The 27,856-nt window shown below is 47.9% G+C and overlaps 1 protein-coding gene across 3 annotated transcripts; it reads right to left on the bottom strand.

Moving 5' to 3' along the window:
• Positions 1-63: 63 nt before the first annotated feature.
• Positions 64-27,856, bottom strand: RGS8 (regulator of G protein signaling 8). 3 transcript variants are annotated; one of them, XM_054286303.1, is made up of 6 exons: positions 27,770-27,856; positions 25,722-26,248; positions 23,904-24,005; positions 22,949-23,013; positions 10,357-10,523; positions 64-7,694 (listed from the first exon to the last, which is right to left on the bottom strand). In XM_054286303.1, exons 2-6 carry the CDS (start codon positions 25,745-25,747, stop codon positions 7,512-7,514), a joined length of 543 nt encoding a protein of 180 aa, XP_054142278.1. In that variant the 5' UTR covers positions 25,748-26,248; positions 27,770-27,856; the 3' UTR covers positions 64-7,511. The 3 variants fall into 3 exon arrangements, with proteins under 3 accessions (XP_054142278.1, XP_054142277.1, XP_054142279.1); XM_054286302.1 differs by having other exon boundaries at positions 26,079-26,248; XM_054286304.1 differs by lacking the exon at positions 23,904-24,005.

Genomic DNA, 27,856 nt, shown 5'->3' with positions numbered 1-27,856 from the left:
GGCTGGGATTCACCCCTCCATGCCCAGGATTGCAGCTTTTCAGACACTCAGGCAGAGAGCAAATAGTCTCAGGCTGTTTATTACATCCTCAGGGTGTCTATACAGCAGGGGTGTAACACTGCACAGCGTGGTGACACGGCTCGGCGGGGATTTGTGGCGTGGCTGAGGAGCTTCTCCAGCCTCCCAGGGAGCAAGGGGAGCCTAGCAAACAAGCAGCTAATGCAGGGGGACCCGGGGAGCTGAGCCCATGCCTCTCCTTGAGCAGGAAGGGGTCAGACTGAACAGCCTGCCTGGCCTGCCCCAACACCAGCAGCACTGCAGGGGTGGCAGCTGCAGCAGCAGGATCTCCTGAAAATAAAAGCATTGCCCAGGGAAGCACTTTTGAGCTGTTCTTTCTGCCTGGTGGCTCACTTCTGAGTTCACTGAGTGCAGCAGAGCCATCCTCAGTCTCTTCTGAGCCACCCACGAGCTGATTTGCAGAAGAACCAGGTATCTTTGTTATTTTAAGCAGCCTTGCTGGGCGTGGAGTTTGTAGTCAGGTCCTCAAGGGGACACTGCTGTCCCACCAAGGTGGAGGTGCTAAAGAGCTTAAGGACAAATCTGAGCTCTGATTTGGGCAACTCACAGAGGAGTTGGGGGAGAGGTTATGAGGAGATGACATCTTCAGTGGTGGCTCTTAAAGAAGGGGGATCTACCCCAGGGTGTGCTCATACCCTGCTCTCTTCATTGCCAGGAGTTCCTGCAGAGGTCTGCAGGAGTAAACAAAGCAGAAGGTGCCTCCTTCCCCTCCCTGCTTTTCAGCTGGTGGCTGCAGGCACTGATAGAGCAACATGAAGACATTTCTCTTAGGATAAAGCTGTTACCCACACTGGAAATGCAAAGCTGAGCAGCTTCTCATCCATCATGCTTTAGAGCCAGCCTGGGGCATGCAGCACGTGAGGCAAACTGGGAGCTGTGGGGCTGCTTCAGACAAACAATTCACAGCACAGCTGGTCCCCAGAGCTCCCTGGTGCCTCCAGAAGCAGGCACTGCCTTTTCTCCTGTGCCTTTTTGCCAGGAGTGTTGGATGTTTTTGGTAACAATCTCGTCCCCCTGTGCCACCTCCCTCCCACGGCCTCGGCTCACTGAACTCGCGCTGAGTTCACCGCAGCCTCAGATTAGACACACATCCTCCTGCAGGAGGCACAGAGCACAGTGACTGAGTTTGCTGAGCAAATACAACCCACACACCTTTATTGAGACTACTTTTATAAACCAGAGAGCCACGGGGGTGACCAGCTGTGATTGACCTCAGCACGGACACCCTCCACCCCAGCCAGCCCCTGCCACAAGCACTGCACGTGCAGCCTGCATGGAAGGAGGAGAAAAACAAGGAAGACAAAAGACTTGGGGACAAGATGACTCTCTGCAAAGCCCAAGGGGTGCGTGGTAGACAGAAGCATTCTGGTCTAGCAGCAAAATGAACTTTAATTCCAGTTCTGGGATATAATGCTACGATGCCAGAGAGAGCACAGCACCAAGGAAGGAGATGACTGCAGCAGCCCCAGGGATGGACGATAATGCAGAAAATTATGTGAAACGTTTTGTTCTTATATAATGGGCAGGGAAGAGCTCCTAGGAGCTTTACAGTGGCAGTAGGAGGCATGTAGGGGGGAGATGGCATGACCAGAGATGAGTGCCTGGGGAAGGAAAAGGCAAAGAAGAGAGGAGGGAGGGATGGGCATGGAGGAGAGGCAAGCAGGGGGAGGTTAGGGTAGTCCCAGGCTCAGACAGATGAGGACAAACAGTGCTGGTGGACAGGAAGGTTTGGAGTGCTTGGAGGAGCAGGAGGAGGGAAGACAACCAGGACAGGAGAGAGAAGGAGAGAAGAGTTTGGAGGGAGAAGAAGCCAGAGGCCCCCAGGGAGGGGAGAGCTTGCACTGACAGGTGAGAGGCACTCCAGGACTGGCATGAGGTATGCTTTGCTATTGCTCTGAATGCTGTAAACATTTTGGTTTTGTGTCTATCATCAGTGAACATTCAGTTCAGTTTGATACATGTGCTCTTAGGGGTAACTGGGAACCTAGCAGAGTTTTACATCTCCTACTACTACTTGGACTTACACACGAGGCAAACACAACACTGGCTAAAGGTCTCTGTTTATGTCATTTGTGCCTAATTCTCCTATTTTAACATGCACATCTATGTCTCAGAAAAGCTTCTGTAGTAGAGGACACTAAATAAGATACAGATGAAGTCACATGCACTCTCATCCACCCACACCCCCAGACACACACAGCAATTTCCCCCTCCCCTTTGCCCTTCACACCCTCCCAGCATGGACTAAAGGTGCATTAATGAGTCCACTAAAAGTGGTGGAAATCATCCCAAGCCTGGCTGATGGACCAAAGCAGGAGAAACTTCAGACAGATTCGAGTTCTGCATCTGACCCTGCAGTTAACACCACCTGAAGCTCATAGAAAATGAAATTTGTAAACTCTTTTTCCCTTCTGCCATCAATCTACCTGGGAGCTGACTGGGTATGGGCCAGCAAACAGAATAAAAAGAACTGAGTGAACCAATCTTTTCCCCCTCTCTTCATGCGATGGCACATTTTAACATTGCTCCAAACAGGAGGAACATTTTGGAGGTGTGTGCTTGTGGAGAGGGGAAATGGGTTTGTAGGTTGTGAGTATCCTTTTCACAGCAGGAAGAGATGAATCAAGGATAGGATATTTGCCCTTGGTGGGAATTAGTCACCACTCAGCTCTTTCCAAAGCTTTGGCTCAGTCATGATTTCCTTGATCAGCCCCTGGTTTAAGGGGTAGAGCTACAAGCTGCTTATTTTGATTCAATTCAGAACAGCATTTGTCATAAAAGAAGCAGCTGGTGCCATTTCTTGTTTAAGAAAAATAGAATTTTACTTTAAATAACTAGTCTGCTTTCCTTCCAGAGAGACAAACTGCAAGAGCAGCAACAAAAATAACAAGAGGCAGACTCAAGTGCCTCAGACAATACTTTTGCTCCACTCTGTGTTCTAGGATGCTGTTCCCAGTGGAGGGAACAATTTACTGGGAAAAACACTTCTCCTACATCAGTCAGCCTGATTCCAGCTCCTGTCACCACTGCAGCAACGACATCTCCAGGTGTGCCCTGCTCCAAGCAATTCCCCAGGTGGATGGAGCAGAGAAGGGAGCTTGGATTTACAGGGTGTGGGACACTTCGAAATTTTTTTTGAGTTCTGATGTAAAATGAAAGGAATTCCAGCACCAACACTGCTGGAGGGTCTTGTGGAGAGATGGAGTCACACTGGACAGGACCAGGATAGCCTGGGGATTGTCCCACTCACATTCCTGGACACAAACCTCTGGTTCCTGCTGTGTCCCCTGGCCTGGCTGTCTCTGTGACCCTCCCCAAGGTGCTGACCTCAGTTGGCCAGAGGTCAGCAGCACTCAAGCCCACTCAGAAGGTCTGTCTGGAGAGCTATCATGGCTTTGTGCCTTCTCTTTAAAAGCAGTGACTGCTTCAGCCTCCTTCTGCTGACTCTCACATCCTGGGCAGCTCTGGGATGTTTTTTTGCATGTACAGGCAAGAGCAGGGTGGAAAGGAGGAAGACAGGGCCAGAAAAGGTGGCCTCCCTTCACCACTTGAAACATTTGTTTGATGCCACAGTGCTGGGAAGCTGAGCTGCTCTTTGGTGGCAGGGAGTAAAACTGGGACCACAGGCTGATGCCTTATAAGATTTTAATTTTTGTGTTTTTCAAATCCTAGACTGTATTAGTGCATAGCTCTAAACTCAATGGAAAGTGTAGTTAACTCTCTCCACATTTTGGTCAGACAAAGCAATCCCTCTGGGCCTGTGATCCAAAGACACCCTACAGCCTCAGGCCCCAAAAAGGATAAAGAAAAGTGAATTGGGGGGGGGGGGGGGAACTGGGGATAAATAACTTCATTACCTGAAGCTGTAATTGAAGATTAACTCCTGATATGTAAAAGAACAAACTTATAATTGTCTGAAAAACTCATGACCATTGTCTATCCTAGGTGTAACCCCTTGGGGAGGTTTTGACTGCCCAAGGTATGCCTATTGAAGGCCTTCAATAAATACCCATATTATTCTCTTAACCTCTAGCCTCTGTTCTAGGCAGCCACTCCAAGGCATCAGTTTTTGGTGGCCCAGATGGGAGAGGAAACTGCAAAAGCAGCCTTTGCCCCTGGGGATCCCAGTCTGTGCTGTGTCACACAGGGATGGCAGGCAGCGTTTCTGGGAAAGGGGAGCTCCCCCAGCCTCTGCTCACAGCCAGAGAGGGAAGATTTCCATCCCCCTTGCAGGTCAAGCCCTGAGTGTGTCACTGCAGGAGGGTTGGGTTTGTCCTTCTTGTCCTACCCCAGGGGCTGTGGGGGTGACATGACCCCTTCTTTCTGAGGTTAGAAAATGTGGCTGGGGGTGTGTGTTCAATTCCCATCTGTCAGAGGTGGGGCAGTTCTCTTCTGTTCTTTGGGCAGTTTTCTTTATCTCTCCCACAACCAGTCTTCCCTCCAGGAGATCTCTTCGGTTCAGGGGCCATTAATTATCAATTATCTTCTGTCCATGGGCCAGTGAGTGTCCCTGCATGGCTGATCAAATCCCATCATCCCATGGGGAGATGCTCCGCCCAGGGGAGGAGCCAAGCATTCCTGCCTGGATCCAATCTGAGCTTTGGGACACCCCAGCAGCCTTTGCCCCCTGCATTCCCAGAGGAGCAGCTTTCTGCTGCCCTGCATTGCCAGAGGGAGCCCAGGCCCATCTCCAGCAGCCCTGGAGCTGCAGAGGAAAACTCCCCCCTTGTGCAGGATCCCTGCTGCAGCAGAGCCACAGCTGGCACTGCAGGAGGGCTGAGCCCCCATGGGATGGGGCTGGGACACCTCCCTGACACACAGGGGTCCAGGGCATGGTCTGACTCTGACAGTGGTTTGTTTTCTTTTTTTGTACCTATTACATTTGTATTTTTAATTTTCCTATTAAAGAATTGTTATTCCTATTCCCATATCTTTGCCTGAGAGCCCCTTAATTTAAAATTACAATAATTCAGAGGGAGGGGGTTTACATTTTCCATTTCAAGCGAGGCTCCCGCCTTCCTTAGCAGACACCTGGCTTTCCAAACCAAGACACCTTCCTACAGCCCAGGCAGCACCAGGGACAGGCACTGATGTGTGGCTCTGTGTCCTTTGCTTCCACCTCTGATTCCTTCCATGCATTGCTCAGGTTCACCAGACCTGTCTCACTCTGCCTTGCTTGCCATAAAGCTTTGGGACACTGAGCTCCTGCAGGATCTGGCTCCCTTGGAGAAATCATGGCAAATCTGGAGCATTTTCCAGATGTCCCTCACTGCTCCCGCTTTCAAGCAAGCAGCAAAAAGTTTGTGTCAAACTGTGCCACGTCCAGACCCTGAGCTTTGTGTCTCGTGTCCCATGAGGGGCCTCAACAGCCCCAGGAGCTGTGTCACTGAGCCTGGTGTGAATGCAGAATGTCATCTCTGTCACCACAGTCCAGCCCCAGCTCCTCAGGTGTCCCTGCAGGGACAGGGGACAGCCAGGAATGCTGGGTCACTGCTGCTCTTTCTGGAAATTCCTCACAGAAATTTAACTGGAGATGGGATTTGCCTTCCAAAAACCTGGAGGATTCTCCTGCTGGCCAACCAGACACTGAAAAACAGCTTTCCCTACTGAACATAAAGCTGTAATGTATTTAGATTTCAGTGTCTTGGAGACCACAGGAATGCACCTCCAAAATAAATCCAGCATGGTTACCACCTCTGTCTTGATCCTGTTTGTCCTACTGTCCTGCACATCATCCTTGCAAAAAGCCTCAAAAAGCTGTTTCCTACTTAATTGATGGACAGTAATTTTTAATATCCAGACAGATATTTTTTTATCTTCTTCCAAAAACATTTTGTTTGGCTTTAGAATTCATTGTACCTCATTTACACCACATTACACAAAGTCTATATCAGCAGCTTTCTGATGTATCAAAGCCACCCACCACCCTTGGCTGGAGCAGGGGTTTACAGCCTCTAGTCTGGGGATGACTGAGAGAAGAAAAAGATCCATGGGGTCACTTTCCAGGCCTTCATTAAATTAAGAAAAGAGACCTCTGGTCTGCCGGCTCAAATCCACAGACAGGCTGTCTGCTTCTCCCCTCAAAAATATTGCAGGAATCTGCCAAGCTGGAGCAGCAGTGCCATGGAAATGGGGCCATCAGATGGGAGGAATTATTGCCCAGCCCAGAGGAGGTGCATGGGCACAGAGAATTCTCTTGCAGGGGCCATCCAGGCTATGGGAACAGGGCCAAAGAGCGCCTCACACCCCCCTGCATGCCCCAACACCCATCCTGCTCACTCCATGCTTTGTGTCCCACTGGGGAAAAGCACCCTGCATCAGGGTCTGTGTGCTGGGGAGCTCTTTGCAGGGCACTGAACCCACTCAGAGAGTGGGAACAGTCAGTAAAAGGGAAATAACAAAAATAGAAATGGGATTTTTCACATTGCCACTGGCCAGGTACCCCATGAAAAATGCCATCTGCTGTGGCAGACGGGCTTTGTGCTTTTCCTACACCCCAGCAAGGGCCAGAGGGTTCCAACAGGTCCTTCCTGAGGAGCCACCAAGCCTGTGGCAGCCAGGAGCCCCTTTGTGCTGGGCTTTGGTCCAGTGCCCAGCACAACAGAGCCTGAATGATGGCTGAGACTGAGCTACCACACAAATAAATAACAGCCACAAAAAACAATCATTCACATTAGAAGACTTGCCTGCCCAGGCCTAGTGAGAGCTTTTGGGATTAACTTCCTCATGAGGAAAACTCAGCTCCTTGGGAATACTCTGAGCCTCCATCCCTGAAGGAAAGGGGGCAGTGACAGTGTGGCAGCCAAGCCATAAGGTGTGCAAAATAAATGGGGAGGTGAGCTGAGTTTGCTGATGGTTCCCACTTCAAAAGAGAGATTGAATCCTGTTTCTTTGTCTCCTGTCTCCCTCCCCTCAGTCCCAGACCCCAGCAGGGTGAGAGCTGAGTTTGCTGATGGTTCCCACTTCAAAAAAGAAATTGAACCCTGTGCCTTTGTCTCTTGTCTCCCTCCCCTCAGTCCCAGAGCCCAGCAGGGTGAGAGGTGGGCTGGCTGCGGCTTCACAAGTGTCAGCACTGCCCTTGGGGCCCTCCTGAACACAAGGGAGAGGTGAGAGACAGGGAGAGATGTGTGGAAGGATGGAAAGGTGTTATTTACACACAAACCAACCCAGCCATTTCAAAGGGAACCTGCCTTGCCCACAGGTGACCCTGAGAGGGTTGTGGGTTTGTGCTAGACAGAGGGAACAACTGCAAGGTGCTACTGCTAACAAAAAAAAAGCACAAATAGTCAAAGAGTCACTCTCTGGAAGCTTCCTCTGTCCCTTGTCCCTCTTTTCTCACTCCCACTGCTTTGAACACCAAGAAAGTTTCACATTTAGAGATGGGGTTTGGCTGTTGAGGGAAGCACGTGGTTTCTGAGGGCCCCGTGGCTGTCCTAGCTGAGCCTCCTCTGGGTCTGAGACAGCAGGTCTGTGTAAATTTTGGATCTCAGGAACCTGGGGTACGAGTCTTTCTCCATCAGGCTGTGCACCTTCCCCTGGGCTTGGTCAAAGCAAGACAGGGAGGGCTCCTGCACATTTCTTCTGGTCAGCTCCCGTGTCTGGAAGTCTATGTTCACCTGGGGAAAGCAGCAGAAGAGAGTTTGGCACTGAGTGTCCAGCTAGCCTCCCTCAAATGGCTCATTCCCTCTCTGCCATGGCAGCAGAACCAAGGTCCTACCCCTGCCCATGCCTGAACAGCCCACACAGTGAATCAGGGCTGTGAGTTCTGCCCCAAGCCTGGAAAAGTTGGGTTTATAGTGATCTGAGCACTTCTGAAATAATTTTACTTTTACTGAAATCACTTTACTTTTACTAAAATCACTTTTGAAATTACTTTCATTCAGACTCTTAGGCAGCACATCACCTAAAGCTCCTGACTCAGCCCAACCTCTCTCCTGCTCCCTCTCCTCTTCACCACATGCCTAATAAATGGGTGAATAAACTTTCAACTGGGTTTAAACCACTGGTACATTCTTATTAAATGTCTCCAAACTCGGCTGACCTAAAATAAACTGTTTGATTTTTCCCATAGCAGCTTCATGTTATAATATCGGGAGGAGAGGCTTGGAAAAATAAATGTTATGACTGCCATTTGTTTGCAAAGGCAGCCAGTGGAGTTTTCCTGCTCTCCTTCCCTAGCAGGGTAATCAGCATTTTTTTAGGGTTATTGTCTGGAAGAAAAAAAAAAAAAGGCTGAAAAAAATGTTATTTGTTGTTATTAATTCAGTGTCCAAACTGGAAGGAGCCTGGAAAGTAAAGCTGTCTGCCTCAATGTGGATGTCAGCAGTATGGATTAGCTCTATAATTTCATATTTTAAACATGCCAAAATTATGTAACAGTGCTTCTTAGCACATCACCACAGGACCAAATTGTAGGAAGGACCCCCATCCTACCTGCATTCCCATTTCTAATCAAAAATCAGCCTTCCAGTCCTTAAAATCTCATTTGGCTTCCTGAGTAACTGTTGGAAAATGCTCAAGGAGAGCACTGAGATCCCCACACATCTCAGTGTGAACCTGGGTCCTTCCCAGTGGCCTTGCAATGGCCTTCCCAGCTGGGAGAGGGAGGAAAATGAGGAAAATTAGCCCTTTTTGGGTCCCTGACAGGCACCCATGCATGAGTGGGAGAGGCTGGGGGCAGTGAGAGCACCTCTGGCTGTGCTGTGATTGCAGTGACACAACCCAGCGTGGTCACCAGGCAGGACCTGGCAGTGCCATCAGCCTGTGGAGTGCTTGAAAGGGGATTTAACAATCCCAGGCTCCAGGGTGTGACTGCATTTTCTGTTCAGCTCAGAGTTATTGTTTGCATCTCTCAGGAGGTCTGGGTGAGGGGGGAGTTAGTCAGAAGCTCTCCCCCCTTGGGAGTCAACAAGTTACTCACAGAATCACAGAATCACAGGGTTGGAAGAGACCTCCAAGATCATCGAGTCCAACCCAACCCGGCACCCAGTGCCACATCCAGGCTTTGTTAAACACACCCAGGGATGGGGACTGCACCACCTCCCTGGGCAGCCATTCCAGAACTTTATCACCCTTTCTGTAAAAAACTTCTTCCTAATATCCAACCTGTATTTCCCTTGGTGCAGCTTGAGGCTGTGTGCTCTGGTTCTGTCAGTGCTGCCTGGAGAAAGAGCCCAGCCCCAGCTGAGCACAGGCACTTTTCAGGGGGTTGTAGAGTGATAAGGTCACCCCTGAGTCTCCTTTTCTCCAGGATAAACACCCCCAGCTCTCTCAGGGCTTTGTTCCACTCATGGGTGGGATGGTTCTGGGCAAAGGGTCCTGCCAGGGAAGAGCCCAACAGCCTGCTGAAGGCTGATAGAAATGACAGGAGCACTGTGAAATGCTCCTGGGGAGCTCAGTGAGGTTAGGAAATGTAGGCTGAGGTTGCCAGTGAACTCCCTGGCTGTGACTAATTCAGTACCATCAAATCATTGCCCTCATCAGGGATGAGTCAGGGCGAGCAGAGGCAGCTGGAGCAGCCAGGATGGCATGGCCACCATCCTTAGCCACTCTCTGAGAGGGAAGGGACAGAGGGAGGGCACCCAGCTGGGGGTGACAGCCCTGCTGTGTGGCAGTGAGATGTAATAGCCTGTCTCAGCTATCCCAGTTCCTTCCCCAGGTGTGCCAATCACCTCTCCCTTTCCCTCCCTTGGCCCTGCTCAGTGCTGTCCTTCAATCTTGGCATTCCAGAAGGGCCTCAAGTGATTGGCAGAGTTCACTCGAGGCCCTTCTGGAGTGCCAGGAATTGGCAAAGTTCAAAAGATGCCTTACACCCCTTGAGGGACATTGAGCCATCCAGGTGTCATTTGTCCCCTGAGACTTCCCCCCATACCTGGCTGGTGGCTCCCTACCCCTTCCCTGCCCATCTCCCCGGGGTTAAAAGACTCAGCAACCACGCTGTGGTTGTGTTGGGAGCTGTTGCTGCATTCAGAGGCCTGTGGGCCAGGAATACAACTCTGGATCAAAACCCTCCATCAGAACCTGATTCCTTTCCTTCATCTCACCTTGAAGCTACTCTACCAGAGGTAAACCTGATCTCCTGCATGCCTGGACTTGTCCCAAGTGCCCCTCTGCAGCATCCAGCCAGCCAAAGGTGTCTCTGAGGTGAAACCACCACAGCTGCCGCCTTTGGTCAAGCAGCAAGGGCCAGACGAGCCCAGGCACGTTCCATCTGGCTACATTGGTATAAAATTCCAATACTGCTGGGTGCCCTGGCGCGCTGTGGCACCCCTTACCCACCTCCCGAGGGGCCTGCACGTCAATGAACTCCTCGAAGATGCGCTGGGCCTTGGAGGCCAGCTTGGCCGCCGAGCGCGTCTTCTTGAAGTCCTCGCAGGCCAGCCAGAACTCCAGGTTCTCCTCGCTGAACTCGGTCTTCAGGAAAGCACGGAAAGCTGCCAGCCCATCTGCCAGAGACACACAGGCAGGAGAGGGAATCCATAAAACCAGAGGGTTTGGGAAGGCTGCAAAAGGCAGGCCTCAGAGACAGCAGAACTGTGATTAGAGCTATGCAGCAGTCATGAGATTGGTCAGCAGAAAAATTATGTAGGAAGTAGAAAAGTAAGGACAAAATAGAACAATGGTCTGTATATTAATGCTTGTTTAAGCTGCAGAAAAGTTTATCTAGCAAGATATTAGGAAGTTCTAACCTTAATAATGAAGCTCTGTGCATTGCGTTTTACCTGCTTGCAAGCAGGTATTGCATTCAAAATAAGCAAGCATTGTTTAACCAAAGGTACCTGTGCTTATTATAATGGTTGGATGGAACTACTGTCAATGTGCTTTTGCTTTGTGTGATTGGTCAAAAAACTTTGAAAGGAAGTTGTAACATTGTTCTCAGTCTGCTGCCTGGGATGTGAGCTGGTGGCATCTTCCCATTGTCATAACCATGGAATGAGACTGATGCTGGAAAATCAAACAGCTCAAGGCACGTTCCCAGCACTCCCCTCCTGTTTGTGATTTGTACAGAGCCCCTGGCTGGTGATAAAAGTGATGCCTTGAGGAGCTGGAGCAGAGGTTGGGCAGAAATAAAATGGATTTTTATTGAAGAGCCTTCAAAGGCCACACTTTGGCAGTATTGGAGCCATGGCTCTGGATGGCTCCAAGATGGAAGCAAAAGAGGGCTTGGTCATGAGATCTCACATTTTTATAAGTTCTGGTCCATTTGCATATTGTAGTTAATTGTTTAATTACAGCTCCAGCCCATGAAATCCCATCCTTCTTGTTTTGCTCTCTTCAGCCCACGGTGTTTGTGCTCTTGGCGCTGAGATTTGGATCATTTGTCCTTGGTCCCCAGCTAGAGCAGGAATTGTTTTGTCTCCCTGCTCTGTGCACAGAGCTCACCATCTCCTCATAGGAAGCCCAGACCCATACACTAAAGCAGCACAGAATCTGAAAAATATAAAAAAGCTAAAACCTGAGGCATCAAGAGAAGGCAGGGAGCTGTTCCATTCTCAGACATCCTTCCACGTACCCCAGCCTACCAAAGACAATTTGATATTTCTCCCAAGCTCTGCCATCCCAGGATGCATCCACAGCTTACACCATTGATGAGCCAGGCTCCTGTGAGCTGCCACAAAGCCAAACATGACTTGATGTAACTCTGAAAAAATGTTTTCCTTTGCTAAGGTGGCAAAAAGCTTTCCTTGGGACTGGATCACCCACCCTTTGGAAAATTACTCATGGAATTATCAAGGTTCAGGTCATCTTAATGCCACATTTTATAAGGCCTTATCTGCCACTAAGAAAGCCTTCAATAAAACATGGCTGATGTGGACTTGTTCCCTATGTTTTCTGTCATTTTGCTTTATTGCCTTGTGCCATTTTTAGTTCTTATTTAAACAGAAGAAAGCTCTCAGAGAGTCTGTTACAGCTCCAGTAAAGGGGAGAGGGAAAGGACTTGGCCTAATTACAGCTTGTCTAGTCACTGGTAAAAGTGTGCTTATCACTTGCTAATGCTCAGCAATTGTGACATTTCAGTAATGCAATCTGAGTCAGCCAGGGCAGATTAGAAATATGGAAAGATTTATTAGGCAATCTGTGTTAAACCCCTGCCTGGGCCTATTTATGGACACAGCCATTGTTTTTTATTTCCTTTCCCCGAACAGCACCAGGGGAGTTGATGCAGCTAAAGGCTTCACACATCCCCTTTCTCCTCAGGATAAACTTAGATTCTCCTTTTTTTTTTTTTTCCAGTAATGTACTTCTAACTCTTTCTAGTCTTTTGCAATAGCATCCAGGTTTTTGTAGTTCATGACTGGAAAGCTCTTGGCTACTTCCAAGCAGCTGTCTAAAAATATTGATGGAACTGGGGATGAGTCTGGCGAGGTCAGACTCCTTGGAAGGATGAAGGGAGCAAGGACAAGGCATGTCCAACCTCTCCTCCACCACCATCCTCAAGTTCTTCTGGGCAGAGCTGCTCTTGATCTGTTCATCCTCCATCCTGAATTGATTTTGGGGTTAATCCAAATGCAGCACCTTGCACTTGGTCTTGTTAAACCTCGTGAGTTTTCCATGGGCTCATTTCTCAAGCTTGTCCAGACCCCTGTGGAAAATTCTAACATTTTCTCAAACAGGCTATTAGACAGTTCCTTCTATATGCTGTATATGCTAACTATATGCTAGATACAATATGTATGCTATTTATATGCTGTCTATATGCTGTATATATATATATATCTATATTATATGTGTGCTACAGATCTATAGAAATGCAACACTGCCCTGCATCTCCCTTGCATGTCCTAAACTTCTTCCTGCTCCCCTTGTTTCTGCTAATAACTTAGATATGGACTGATTTTGGGGTTAATCCAGGTGCAGCACCCTGCACTTGGTCTTGCTACGCCTCATGAGATTTCCATGAGCTCATTTCTCAAGCTTGTCCAGATCCCTGTGGAAAATCCTGACATTTTCTCAAACAGGCTGTTCAGAGAGTTCCTTCTATATGCTGTATATGCTAACAATGTGCTCTATATAAGAGATATATTATATGCTATATTATATATAACATATATATATAATACGCATATAAAATATAAATACACATATGAATATATTATATATAATACACATATTGTATATATGATATTTCTATATTATTTATATTATATATTAATTTATATATTACAAGCTATTTATATGCTCTCTATATGCTGTATATATCTATCTGCTATCTGTGCTACAGATCTATAGCAATGTAACACTGCCCAGCATCTCCCTTGCATGTCCTAAACTTCTTCCTGCTCCCCTTCTTTCTGCTAATAACTTAGATATTTTCCAGCTCCCTTTGAAACCTCAAGCCCTAAGAAGTGGGCCTGGGTATTGAACAGCACCAAACAATCCTATTTCTGTCTGTGTGTCAGTCAGAGGAGATGTCTGACTGCCCAGATCCTCAGAGGGAAAATGAAAGGCCAGACAAGCCCAAAGTACAGCCTAAACCTCTCTTCTCTGCCTTCCTCAAAGCTCCTCCATTTGGGTTTTTTTTTTATCAGCAGCCTGCTATCAGCATAAAAATGGATCCATCCCATCTCAGCCATGCTCCCTCCTGCTGTCAGCCCCAGAAATAGCTGCATTATTCCAGCTCCTCCTGACACTTCTCCCTTCAAGCAATTTTAGGGGGAGATCAGGGCTTTGCACTGCTAGGGCAGACAAAGAAAGGGCCTCTCATCCAAGTGACACTGCACATTGTGGGTCCAAGCCTGGGGCAACGTTGTGACATCAGCCCCAGAGCAGAATGCCAAAGGAGCAGGGCACCTGTCCTGCTGTTATCTACCTGCTATTATCCACCCCGGACAGGTAAATATGGTGATAGGTAAATATGGTGAAGGTAGAGCAGCTCCCCTTCCTGAAATCTGGGACACAGCAACATTTCCCAAAAGCTGTGTCCCCCTTGGTGCCTGTAAAATTCAGAGGGCCTGCGTGAGAGCAAGGGAAGGACTGGAAAGCAGAGCAAGGAGTCTTTGCATGCTGATGTATTTCAGAAAGAAGGAAATAAAACAGAAAGTTCCAGTTCCTCGAAGTCTATGTCATTTTATCAATCATCAGCTCCTAGCATGCCTGACATTAAATATTCCAGCACACAAGCACACTGCTGTGTCTCTGCAGTCTCTGCTGAGGTCTTGCTCTCCTGTCTCTGCCTTGGTCTTTTTTTCCCCCCCTTTTCCTCTACAACAGCCCCAGAGGTGCAGCACTGACAGAGGAGCACTTGCAGGAATAGCAATGTTGCATGAAAGTACCACATCTGCAAGAGGACACTGATGCAGAATAGAATACCTGAAAAAATAGGATACCTGAGCAACAAAATCCTGAAAAAATAAAATACCTGAAAAATATCATATCTGAAAAATACAATACCTGACAAATATAATACCTGAAAAATATATCTGAAAAATATGATACCTGAAAAATAAAATACCTGAAAAAATATCATATCTGAAAAATACAATACCTGAGAAATAAAATATCTGAGAAATAAAATACCTGAAAAAATATAATATCTGAAAAATATAATACCTGAGAAAAAAAAAACAATCTGAGGAACAAAATACCTGAAAAATATCATATCTGAAAAATGTAATACCTGAGAAACAAAATACCTGAAAAATAAAATACTTGAAAAATAAAATACCTGTAAAATATCATACCTGAAAAATACAATACCTGACAAATATAATACCTGAAAAATATATCTGAAAAATATGATACCTGAAAAATAAAATACCTGGAAAAATATCATATCTGAAAAATACAATACCTGAAAAATATAATACCTAAAAAATAAAATACCTGACAAATGTAATAACTGCTAAAAGAAGGGAATGTCATGAGTGACAAGGAGAGAAAGGCATTTGCTACAGCCCTGCCCCAGAGAGCAGCTGCAGCAGGTTCCCCTGGGACCAGGAGGTTTCCATGAGCTCTGCCTCCTGCTCTCTTGTCAATCAGCTCCTTTTGATCCTGAAATAAGTTTAGACAGTGAATGGATAAATAATAGTGTCTGGCTGTTCTCTGCTTTTTTTATCCACTCCTGTCATGCAGTCCCCAGAACCTTGGAGGAGCTGCAGATGGTGAGGCTGAACCTGCAAGGGCCTTGCTGGGACACTCTGGGTGCAGGAGAGCTCAGCCCTGACTGCCTGGTTTGCCATGGTTTTCATCTTTAACCCTTAACTGCCTGCCAGCCTTCCCAGCTGTGCCTGACAGCCAGGTTTGGGCAATCACTGCCTGAAGTTTGTCATGGAGCAATGACAAGTGTGACTGGAAGGGCAGGAGGACAATTGGACGTGGGAGCTGCCACCACCTAAGCTGGGATTTGACCTGGATGTTGACTTCAACCTGCTTCTCTCCTTCAAGGCTTTCAAGGAATGAGCACTCACGAATGATCAGCATTTCAAAGCTCATCCCACCCAACTGGACATCTTTTCTTTCCAGGACAGCCACCACTGGAATGCAGTGTGATACAAGCAAGAGAGAGATTTCACCTCCTGAAGAATCCCAATGTGCAATTCCAGGGGGATGCTTTACAGAGAAAGCACAGTTATTTTAACTTTTCAATTAACTGGACAACTGGACATCTTTTTGCCAGGACAATCACCACTGGAGTGCAGTGTGATACAAGCAGGAGAGATTTCACCTCCTGAAAAATCCCAGTGTGCAAGTCCAGCTAAAGCAGAGAAATTAACTGGACAACTTTTATCTTTTCAATTAACTGGACAACTGGACATCTTTTTTCCAGAACAACCACCACTGGAGTTCAGTGTGACACAAGTAGGAGAGAGATTCCACCTCCTGAAAAATCTCAATGTGCAATTCCAGAGGGATGCTTTAGAAAGCACAGAAATTACCTGGACAACTTTTAACTTTTTAATATACTGGACATCATTTTTCCCAGGACAACCACCACTGGAGTGCAATGTGATACAAGCAGGAGAGAGATTTCACCTCCTGAAATATCCCACTGTGCAATTCCAGAGGGATCCTTTACAGAGAAAGCACAGAAATTTTAACTTTTCTATTAACTGGACAACTGGACATCTTTTTTTTTTCTAGAGAAATCATCACTGGAGTGCAGTGTGATACCAGCAGGAGAGAGATTTCACCTCCTGAAATATCCCAGTGTGCAATTCCAGGGAGATGCTTTACAGATAAAGCAGAGAAATTAACTGGACAACTTTTAACTTTTTCATTAACTGGACATCTTTTTGCCAGGACAACGACCACTGGAGTGCATTGTACTATGAGCAGGAGAGAGATTTCACCTCCTGAAAAATCCCAATTTCCAGTTCCAGGGGGATGCTTTAGAAAGCACAGAAATTAAAAGCAGGATCAGAATTCTGCAGAGGCAGCTGCACAAAATAATCCCCAACGTGAGCCCCAAAGGCATGGCCACTCAGGAGGACAGGATGTGCTGCTGTGGCTGCACAGCCCTTCAGGACAACTATTGGACAATTATTCAGGAATTTGCCTCAAGAGTCCTTTGCTTGAAGCCAAAAGAGGAAATTGATGCTGGTGGAGCAGATAAATTGGAAGGCAAAGAAGCAGAGCTCTTTACTGGGTGTTGAGAGTCTGAGGGAGAATACAGCAGACATTTGATATTTTACTTTTGCAGTATTAATCTAAGCTTCAAAATGCCCTGCTCTCCTTTCAGACTGACTGAGGAACGTGCAGAGGGGATTGTGCAAGTGCGCAGACATTGCTCAGGATCCTGCACTGCTGGAATCTGAAATGCAGGGAATTCTCAGAGCCTGTAAGCCAAAGCTTAGAATTAAACACGGGATTTGATCTGAGACCTTGGGAAAGGCTTCTAAACTTAGGTGCCAGAAGTGAGAATGTGGATTTTAAAGCAGAGACACATTAAATTAAGAAGAGGAAAGTTTACAGCTTTAGAGTTTAAGATATAGAAAAAACAAAGGTAAACAAGGAGTTTAGGATGCAGTGCTGTAGGTTTGTGTGTCATAACATGACTGGCTTTGAAAGTTTACATTGTAGCACGAGTCCATAAGACAAAATATTGAAGGATTGGATCAAAAACATAAATATCCTTGTTGGCAGTGATTTATTGGTCAATAAATCTTTAAAAGGGCTTGTAACTAGGGGTCGTGTGACCTTCTGAACCATGCCGTGAAGATGTGAGCTGAACTCACCCATCCTGTCTGTGTAGAAGATAAGAAAAATAAATGGCATCATCTAAAAACCTCAGAGATCTAACTCAAAACTCCTTCAACAACCCCCATACTGCAGAGTTAGGCAGTGACAGGAATTTCTGGTTTATGAATGGGCAGTGCCAGGCAGGTCAATGACCATGTGAGGACAGGGAACCTGAAATCCCATTCAGAAGATGGAAAGTGGATCCTTTCAGCAAGAAGGGACTGAGATGGGGAGCAGAAAACACAAGACAGGGCTTAGCTAAGCTTCATCAGCATGAGGAAAAGCCCAGATTAGTGGCCTAAATCATTCAGGCAGTTTAATAACCAAGCACCTGCCACTGTCAGAGCAAGAAAGCAATCTCCAGTAATTTATTTAATGCATGTGTTTCACTCCTTGAGCAAGCAGGGAGTAAAGGCAGGGTCCCTGTGGCTGGTGGAGGGATGGATTGGCTCCCTGGAAGGTGTTGGGTGCAGGGCTGGAGGGACAAGGTCACAATTGCTCTGCACAGCACACAAATGTGCTCCCACTGCTGCTGAGCAGAGCTTCCCTTCATCTCAGCTGCCTGTCAGCAGCACAATGCTAATGCTCTTCTGGCTCAGAAGGAGCTGGGAGTAGGTTGGGATATTCCTGTGCTGTGTAGGAAGTGAAGGAATGTGTAGACAACAGGAGGAGGAGAACAACAATAAAGTTTGGGAGGAAGAGCACGGAGATCACAAAAAAAAATCCAGAGAAAAATCACCTTTTCCTCCAGATTTCAAAAAAATCCGGAGAAAAATCACCCATGAGATAAAAGTGACAATTCAGGATGAATGTTTTTGGTGTGGGGTGAGAAGCTGACCAAGGGTTGAGGACAGACTGTCCTGCTGGATGCTGGAGGAACAAAAATCTGTGTGTCCAACCCTGTGGGGGATGCAGAATGACACATGCTGTGGCTTGTATTTCCCTCCAGCAGGCTGTCAGGATAAATCCTCATCTGGCCAGCCTCCTGGGCACGGGCACAGGGAGGGGATTACTCCTCACTTACTCACAGGCATGCACTCACACATGGGGACCACGCTGAGCTCACTTCCCTGGCACAAAATGGGGAAAGTTGCCAAAATCCAGCGTGTTAAAACCACTGCTTTTCCTCCCTGGGCACCCAAGGAAATGCTGCACATGGTTTGCCTCTTACTCTGCCTCTGTCTCTTACTCTGGGGTTTATTTTCCCTGGCAAGAACAGCATCAGGTTCCCCTCTCCTGTTGCTTGCTCCGAAGCCCTGACCCCAGGGAACGTGTCAGTGAGCTCAGACAGTGTAAAATAGATGTAGAATAGGGATTGTCTGCTTGACCCCAGGGTTTCTGAGTTTATTTGCTCTGCCCATTAACAATTAGGATTTTATTGCACTGACCTATGGATGTGGAGCTGCTGCATCCTGCTGCTCAGCGCTGCTCACTCCAGGAGGGATGAGGGAATTCAGTCCCAGGGCCAGCACAAAAGGGAGGTGGGGAGAGCCCTCCTGCATTTCCTACTCACAATCTCTTGTTAACTCAACTTGTCAGCTCAAATTATCCTTTGAATGGCTCGGGGAAGAAATTCAAATCAGACCAGTCTGTGCAGAGACAAGGGCATCACCCAGCCTGGAATCACCCAGGAGAAAACAACTGCTTCAGATCCCAAGGGATTTCAGTCCTCTTCTCACAACAGGATCAAACATTACCTGCAGTCAGTCATTCATTCTTCAGAAGAGAGAAGGGAGAGCAGGGGGAGCTCCCCAGGGCCATCAGCCCTTCAAGGGATGTCTGGCAAAGGTGATGATGGAATCACACAATGGTTTGGGTTGAGAGGGACCTTAAAAATCATCTCATTCCAGCACCTCTGCCATGGGGGAAAACAACTGCTTCAAATCCCAAGGGATTTCAATCCTCCTCCCACAACAGGATCAAACATTACCTGCACACCATTGCCTGTCTGGCAAAGGTGATCATGGAATCACAGAATGGTTTGGGCTGGTAGGGACCTTAAAAGTCATCTCATTCCAACCCTTCTGCCATGGGAGAAAACAACTGCTTCAGATCCCAAGGGATTTCAATCCTCTTCTCACAACAGGATCAAACATTACCTGCACAGTCATTCCTTCTTCAGGAGGGTGAGGGGAGATCAAGGGGGTTCCCCAGGGCTGTCACACTTCAAGGGATGTCTGGCAAAGGTGATGATGGAATCACACAATGGTTTGGGCTGAGAAGGACCTTAAAAATCATCTCATTCCAGCCCCTCTGCCATGGGCAGGGGCACCTCCCACTAGACCAGGTGGCTCAAATCCCCACAGACTCTCCATGGAATCTGTGTAACGCATGACACTGCTCAGGTCACTTCTGTTAGAAACTGTGGGAAATGGATTTGTAAAGAATTCTCAACGTCTGACAGAAAGCTCACATAGTGTGCATCTGAATGCAAACCTTGAGAGAAGAAATGCTGATTTAGAAATGCTATAGAATAAGATAGATATTGTTGAGAGAAAAATGGAACTAGGAACAAGTTTCAAAGGATGGTTTTGTAAATAAGACTGGATACTTTGAAGAAATAGAACTATGAAAGATGCATTGTAGTAGGACCCACAAGGGGTAATTTTAGATGATTTGCTTTAAGGCATTTACAGCATGGTATAGCTAAGGCTGATAGGCCAAGAAATGCTTATAATGTATAAGCATTATAAGCTTATATATAAGTTTATAAGCCAAGAAGGGCCAGTTGTCTTCAACTCATTTGGTCCTTGCCTCCTAGAGTGGAAAGTCAGTTATTCAGAGGAAGATGTTGAGAGTTGAGGGATGGCCACAGAGACAGCATTTCCTTCTAAGACATAATTGGCTTCTGATTGTGATGGTGTGAATTATAACACCTGCATTGTCTCACCCTTCACATGAGACTGAAAATGGAATAAAAGTTTTTAAAATGCCTCTAAGTCACCCCATCTCTAAATCAGTATAATCCAACAGGAAGGCTTTTGGAGACTCATGGAAATAGGAAGGGAATAGAAAGTGTTTTTCCCATCTCCCAGAGTACTGCAGGTCTCTGAACCTGCTCTGTGTACGAGGGAACCTGCTCAGCTGGGCACTTTGGAGCCCTCCTGGGGAGCTCTGATCCACGTTCTTGCTCCTTGGAGTAATTTTGCCACTAGTCCAATATAGGAATGTGCCTCTTGTTGATGGAGAAAGGAAATAAGGCCTTTTAGAAAGGAAATAAACTCAGAAGTTTCTCTCCTCAATTAGGTGAAAAAGCATCTCATAGCCTAGGGAACTTTACCTCAAACTTAAGGATAGCCAATTGGACAGGAGCCAAAAGTCCCACCTGAACAATTTACTAGAAAAAGAAGAGAACAAAGAAACTAATTGCTTTTGTCCGGTGTTCTACGAGGAGCAAGAACCTCTGGCACCTAATCAGTTTTTTTCTATAAAGAGTTTATTATTTTGCCTTTTATTAAACCTTTTTGTTTCCAGCACTACCACAGAAGCCATCCTACTGATTTTATGCTTTCTAAAGTAGCTGAACTATCTTGGGTGTGAAACAGATCTCCAAGAGCTCATGAGACCTGGCTCTGGGAGAGCCCTATTTCAGTCCCACCCCTGGCAATATTTCCCACAAGATCTACCCCGTTTTCAGCTGCCCCATCAGCTCCTGAGCCCTGCTCCAGCACTTTGGGGTTTATTTTCCCTGGAGAACAGTTTGCCTGGAAGGCACTGAATCCATCTGCCTGCAGCAAAAGCACCACACAACCCCCTGAAATCACAATCCCCTTCCCAAAATAAATGAGCTGTCCATCTAGTGAAGACACTTTCTGACAGATGTGTCAAGCACAAGTGCTCTACCTGCTGATGCTGTGAGCCCCAGGGGGAATTTTCCCCGAGCCCAGCTGGTGCTGAGCCCATGCCCCCGAGCATGAATTCCAATTTTCCCTGGCTAATGCTGGGAAAATTAGACTGGAGCAGTTCTGTCCTTCTCTTGGCACTCAAAGCAGAATTTTTGCTGGCAGCTTCCCTCACAGACAGATGCCAGCAGGCCAGGCACAGCTTTATTTAATCCCAGATTTTGGCCAGTTAAGGCACAAGGCTCCCTTACCTGTGTAACATCAGCACATCCTAACAGCAAAAATGCAACTTGTACAATATAATTAATTCCATGAGTATGTGCTGTTCTCTCCTTTAAACCCGTGTAACTGAAATAACACTTCTGTTTCAACAGAACTTTTTGTATTTGCATCATTATAACCCTTGACTGCCAGGCTGGCAATTCCAGAAACTTCAGGTGCAGAGCAGTTATAAAATATTCCTTTAGAAAGTAGTTTATTAAACAACAAAATTTTGTCACCAACCAATCACCAGGCAATGTCACCGTGACTGCTGATAAAAATAGATTAATTTAAATTTTAAAGATCACCTTCTGTTGCCATTAGGAACTGAATATTTTTCATTAGAAACTGAATATTTTTCATTAGTGCCAGAGAGTTATCAGAATTACTTTCCATTCCAAGAGATGGGAAAGGTCTTGATAATTCATTTATCACTCTCTAAGGCTAATTTATTAATAAAACCAGACAGCCTCGTGGAGGCTGCGGGACAAAATCATTGAACTGAGATTTGATTTTGCATTTTTTGCACTAGTCAGCTGAAGAGGGAAGAATCTGTGTAACATCAGGACACAGGTGGGTAAATTCACCGGGGTTTGCAATCCAAGCCCTTCTTCTGCAGTCTAATAAAGAAAATTTCTACTTTTACACCAGTGAAGAAGAAATGGGTTTGAGTTCAGGATTATAACAGGGGTGTGACAATCCTGCCCTCCCCTTTCTCCATCCCCCAGGTACCCTGTAATCTCCTTGCTGTATTTTCCCCTTCTTGTTCTGAATTTCCACAAAAGAAACGTTCCTTTTTAGCCATACCCAGCTACACCATATATTTTTTTCCCCTATTGGCTGCAAGAGCAATGATCTCAACTAGATACTGCTGCTAAAATTACATCCTGCTTTTTTCCTGCCTTGGTCAGCCTGCCTGTTTAAAGTTGTCACTTAATTCCCTGCCAAAACTGTTGTCATCTCAGTAGAAACCTGGCAAAATTACCTTCAAATTAGCTTAATAACATAATTTACACTTACATTTTACAATGTAAGGAAAACCTGAGTCTCTAAGCAAGCCAGACAGCTCCTTATTGCCATGAAAGAGTTCAGCACCCACGGTGGCTTTTCCCCAACCTCAACTCATTTGGGTTTTTTGCTTCAATAGAAGCCCATGAATGAACCCATACTGGGAACTTTGCTTTGTTTATAATTTCTCAGTGTGAAAATGCTGCTGAAGCAGAGCAATATTTGCAGAACAGACCTCACAGGACTGAACAGAGCAGGGGTTGCTGATTATAGGTTGGCATGAGGGCTCTGGATGTGAAATTTTTGGGTTTGCTGTGGTAACTGCAGCTCAGGGGGACCAAGGGGGATTCCTCTGTGCCAGGGCAAGCTGGTCAAGGGTGCTGAGCTGGAAAAAGCAGCACCTTGGGCTGATGGCTTTAGCAGGTGTGGTTTTCCTTGTTGGCAGGAGCAAAGATGTGAAGGGAACACACAAAATTCTCGTTTTTCCTACCTAAAGGATGGTGGCTCCGAGGGACCATGCCCCTGGACAGGGGTTAAGGGAAATGGAGGGAAAAAAAAGATAGAATTTGATCTCTACTCACATTTATGGGACAAAAGGACATCAAAAGAGTCTGCCCATCTTGTAGCTTCTTCTGTTGACAGTCTTCTGTAAGGAAAGGAAGGAGCAAGTTACAGACAAACCACAGCTGCTCATCCCCTCTGGAGCTGTTTGCTGAGGACACCGAGGAAGGCTGGGATTCCTCTCACCTGATTTTGGAGATCTAGGGTGTAGAACTGAGCCAAGTGACCCTGGGCTTGCTTTAGAATCAGGGAGGAGATCCCAAGGGACCTGCAGGGACTCTGCTCAGCTCACATCCCCAGGCAGGCAGGTAAAATAGGCCAGATGAATCATGCCCAAAAAGGCACCAATTTTTCCTCATTGACTCTGAGCAGAGGCCCAGGAAACGAGCTCAGATGCAGACATTTACATTGTAAAAGCCAAAAGTCAGGCGAAATGGAACTCAGCCCTGCAGAAGTGTTTATTTCTCTTGCTTGCCTTTCAGGGGAAGGACAGATCTTATCTCAGGTGGAAGTAGGGACTTGTGGTCAGATAAGTCCCATCCCACATTTCTCAAATCAGGACTCTGGAGGGGTTGAAGCATCTCCCTCGAGCATTTTGCAAACCATCACCCGAATTTTTGCAGTGTCAAATACAAGACTGAGCTGAAGATGACCTGAAATTTCAGGTCACCTCTTACACCAAGCCAACTGCTCAGGCTTTGATTTGTGATGGCAGAGGTGTAAATTACATCCCAAAAGAGGTGCAGACGTGTCCCACACCCAGCAGTGGGGACTGGGAGCACGTCCTCTCTCACAGAACCAAAGATCCAGGAATTTCCCGAGCTGTTCCTGCTGGATCAGTTTGTTTTCCTGCTGGAAGCACTCACAGCTGGTACAAAACACAACAAAAGGAGGACAATACTGCAGGGGGGAGGTGGTGGGTGGGGTGGGGAAGGGCAGGAGTGGGGTTGGGTGGGATGCTGCAGCTATACTCACTTCAAAGCCCGGTTGGGCTTGTCCGGAAGAATAGCTGTGAAATCATTATATGAGTCTGATTTGTGAGACAGGCAGCCCAGGCGAGTCCTCATCCCTCTGCTCCTGTGGTCGAGGTGGGGAAGCAGGGGTGTTAGCAGGGGGAAAACCAAAGAACAAGGATGATTATAAGTCTAGCCAGCTTGGCAAAAGAAAAAGAACAAACCCAAAAAAAGAAAAACCTCTGTGCCAGATCTGTGTCCTTGGTTCCCTCGTGAGTGAGAGGGAGCCTGAGACATCTCCAGGCGGATGTTATGGGTGAACACAGCACCAGAGCAGCTGAAGGCTCCCTCACACCAGGCTGGCAGAAAGGCTTTGAAGGGCTGCATTTTGGGATGGTTTCTTGGAAAGTCCTGCTCTGGTTGGGTGTGGGAGGAGAGCAATGGGCAGCAGTACAAGAAATTTGTCACCACGTTCCAGCAGCACCAAAACCAGCACAGATCCCTGAGGTGGAGGGGGCTGGAGGAAGGAGAGGGGTAGGAAGGCACCTGCAAGGTGAGCCTGTGCTGCAGCCCCCTGAGCTCCCAGCCAGGATCGATCCCGAGCGGTTCTTTAGACTCAGGATTACATAAGCAGGATCAAACTGCTGTTTCCTGACACGCTTACCCAGGCAGAAAATGGCTTTATAGCTTTTTTCCTCTACATTTCAGCCCAGCCCCAGAGCCTTCAGCCCCGTGCCAGCCCCTGGTGTCCTTGCCCAGCCCCTTCCCAGGACAGCAGCCGCAGCATCCTTCGTTACATAACCCGGGATGGGCAGGACAGAGGGACAGGGAGAGGGAACACATGCATTGCACGGGACTGGCACCACCCTCTCCCCAAAAACATGTAGGGGCTGCTTCTTGGGTTTGCATGGGCTCTGTGATCTGCCTCTCCAGCCCGAGGGTGTCTCCTCTTGGAGATTCCCTGGATATCAAACTGGGCCATTCCCTCCTCGGGACCATGGGAGGAACATTCAGTGACCCCATCTCCCCTTCCCAGCTGCTGGACCTCCTTTGGAGCTGCTGAAAGCTCTGCTCCCAAACAGATGCCCAACACTCTCTGTGGCTGCACAAGTAGAGCATTTTTCCCCTTCCATCTGTAATTCTTGCAGAACACTTCAGCACCAGTGCCTGAGCCAATCTGTGGCGCGCCTGTTTCCCCCTTCTCCTCCCGCCCTTCGGAGAGCTTCTATTATTGCACATTTTAATGTAATCTTCAAGCAAATTAAATGTTAATTAAATGCACCGAGTGTCTCCCTGGTGCAGCACAGGCAGCTCACAGCGTTTAACAAGCACAAAACCCAGGAACTCCTCAGCCACAGGAATTGTTGCACAGCCTCCAACTCCGGCCCCACGGCCGTGGGCACTGCACAAACTCCAGAGGAGAGCACAGGGAGTGCCACCTTCCCAGCTGGACACCAAACCCACTGCAGGATCCTTCTCCAGATGCCTCCTACCCCCACCTTTCTGTGCCCTGCTCTGTTTGCTCACGAATTTCCCAGCAAGAGGTGTGACAGGCGTCAGCACAGCAGCGCTGCTCCCGTTCCCCTGGGATGCCTGAGATCAAGGGACTGCAGCAGGGAATCAGAGCAGGGAGCTGGTTCCTCATGGAAAACACTTCTCTCAGACAGGACTTCCAAGCCAGGACACAGGGGAGAGAAAAGGGGAGAGAAATTGGGTGTGCAGGAGGTGGAGAGGCAAGGGAAGGGCAGCAGGGACACTGCAGTGGGCAGAGGGTCTTGCTGGACGAGGTGGACAGGGACAGGGTGGCAGGGTGGGGATGCACTGTGGTTGTTCCAGTTACCTCCGTGGGATCAGTAAGGCAGCCATGCAGGCATCCAGCTATGGTTAACCCTTTAACTGGCTGGCTTGGACCTCAGTCAGGGCTGCTTGCAGGAGGCAGGAGGGCAAGAAGAAGGGATTTACTGTTTCATGTCCTGGCACTTTAAAAAGCTCCAAAGAATCCTCTTTGCCAAAGCCAAGAAGGGCCAGTTGTCCTCAACCCATTTGATCCTTCCCTCCTAGAGTGGAAAGTCAACTGTTCAATGGAAGACGTTGAGAGCTGAGGGGTGGCCACAGAGCAGAGACAGCATTTCCTTCTAGGACCAGGCCAAGTCCAGCTTCAGGTGTGAAGCAGGGTGAGTTTGGTGTCCCAGCTCACCAGGGAGCAGCAGGAGTTGGCTGGATTATCCCACTCATCCTCTGAAGGTCTCTCCTCAAGGGGCAGAGCTCCAGGCTGGCCTTGCTAGGAAGGGTCACAAACTACATCTTGTGTCTGTCCCTGCAGGTCATGGCTGGAGCCAGTGGCCAGGCATCACGGGAGAGCTGGCACTGCAAACAGAACAACAGCAGGACTTCACACATCTGCAGGGGCTGCTCCTGCGCCACCAGGGCTCAGGCACTCACACAGAAACCACTCAGAGCAAGCAGGGCCTCGTTGGGGTGGTGGGAGACACCAGGGAGGTGCAGAGGCTGCAAAAGGGGAGGGAAAGAGGGAAGGAAATGGAAGGAAATGGAAGGAAATGGAAGGAAATGGAAGAAAGGAAGGAAGGAAGGAAGGAAGGAAGGAAGGAAGGAAGGAAGGAAGGAAGGAAGGAAGGAAGGAAGGAAGGAAGGAAGGAAGGAAGGAAGGAAGGAAGGAAGGGAGGGAGGAGATGCTGGGTTCCTCGTGAGCCTTGGCACTCACTGACTGACAACTCTCCCATCAGCAGAGAGTGAAGGTGAGATGCAGCAGGCAGGAGAGCCAGGGGACAGAGAACAGGATTCTAAAAGAGCAGAGGCAAACGTTCCTGGTTTGCCAGGCTCCAGGTGCCCTCCATGAGAGCTGAGAGGGGGTGCAAGGAGCCAGGACCCTGCTCTGCTGGGGGACACCCTGGAGCTTGGGCTGCCCACTGCACCATCCCTCTTAAACCCTGATTACATTAAAAAGGCACAAAGCCTCTTCCCCACTAAATTAATGGAACTGGGATTGTGCTGCGCTGCCAGTGAGTGCATTCCCTTAATCCTCGCCCCGGCCGGCTGCTTCTCTGACTGAAATCAATCCTTGTAATTCCTTAAGCCCCTCTAAATTTCCTCATTAACAGCCTCACCCCCATGTAGGGCCACAGCACATGACTTCCTAGACTCCAGCAGCTCCTGCTTCCCTTTCCCACTGCTGCTCCAGCGGAGCCATCTGCCCTCCCTCTCCCTTGCAGCATGAATTTTGGGGTTCTGTTATGAAAGAGCCTCCTGCTGGCCCCCACTGCCCCCACTCACCCCCACAGCAAGCACCCAACTTCCCTGGGACCCCAAAGTCTGTCTGACTTCAGGGGTGCAGGGACCTGCATTCCCCATGGAGGCAATGCTCAGCTGCCATCCCCGTGGATGCTCCCTCAGTTTGCAAATAAATCCAGTCAGTTTTGGCTTTAAAATGTAATCTGTGGTGTCTGGCAAATTGCAATGAAGGTCTTGGTGAGGGGTTTTGCCCCCCCCCGCTCCATCCTTCATCCTGCCTCCCCCTCCAATGGAAGGAATCCAGTCAAGGAGAGCCACCAGCCTCATCATGGATGAGTTTTGGGGGTTTCTCCTTGACAGACAGCAAGGGAGGGCTGTGATTAGGACGTTCAGGTTATCAAACCACCTGGGCACAGATAAAGAAGCCATCCCAATACAAAAAAAAAACAGACCAGCAGCACAAAGGTTAAAAAACCAACCAAGCAAATAAACAGAACAGCAAACCGTGAGATCTCTCGGGGGGCTTCGGGAGATTAAGACCATCCATTCACATGCAGAGAAAGCCAGGGGGGAAAACCGAGCACGGAGGCACTGCAGACAGACAGACAGACGGACAGACACCGAGATAAAGATACTCACTGCCTTTGAGCCGTCCTCCCTGCCGGTGGGTCCGTGCCGACAGCGTGCTCAGAGCGGCTCTGGGGAGACAGCGGAGCTTGCTCAGGG

The sequence above is a fragment of the Melozone crissalis genome, unplaced genomic scaffold (genome assembly GCF_028551555.1).
Source record: "Melozone crissalis strain CALT ecotype California unplaced genomic scaffold, PUWL_Pcris_2 ptg000045l_1, whole genome shotgun sequence".
NCBI lineage: Eukaryota > Metazoa > Chordata > Aves > Passeriformes > Passerellidae > Melozone > Melozone crissalis.
This window is presented reverse-complemented; position numbering and strand designations above follow the sequence as displayed.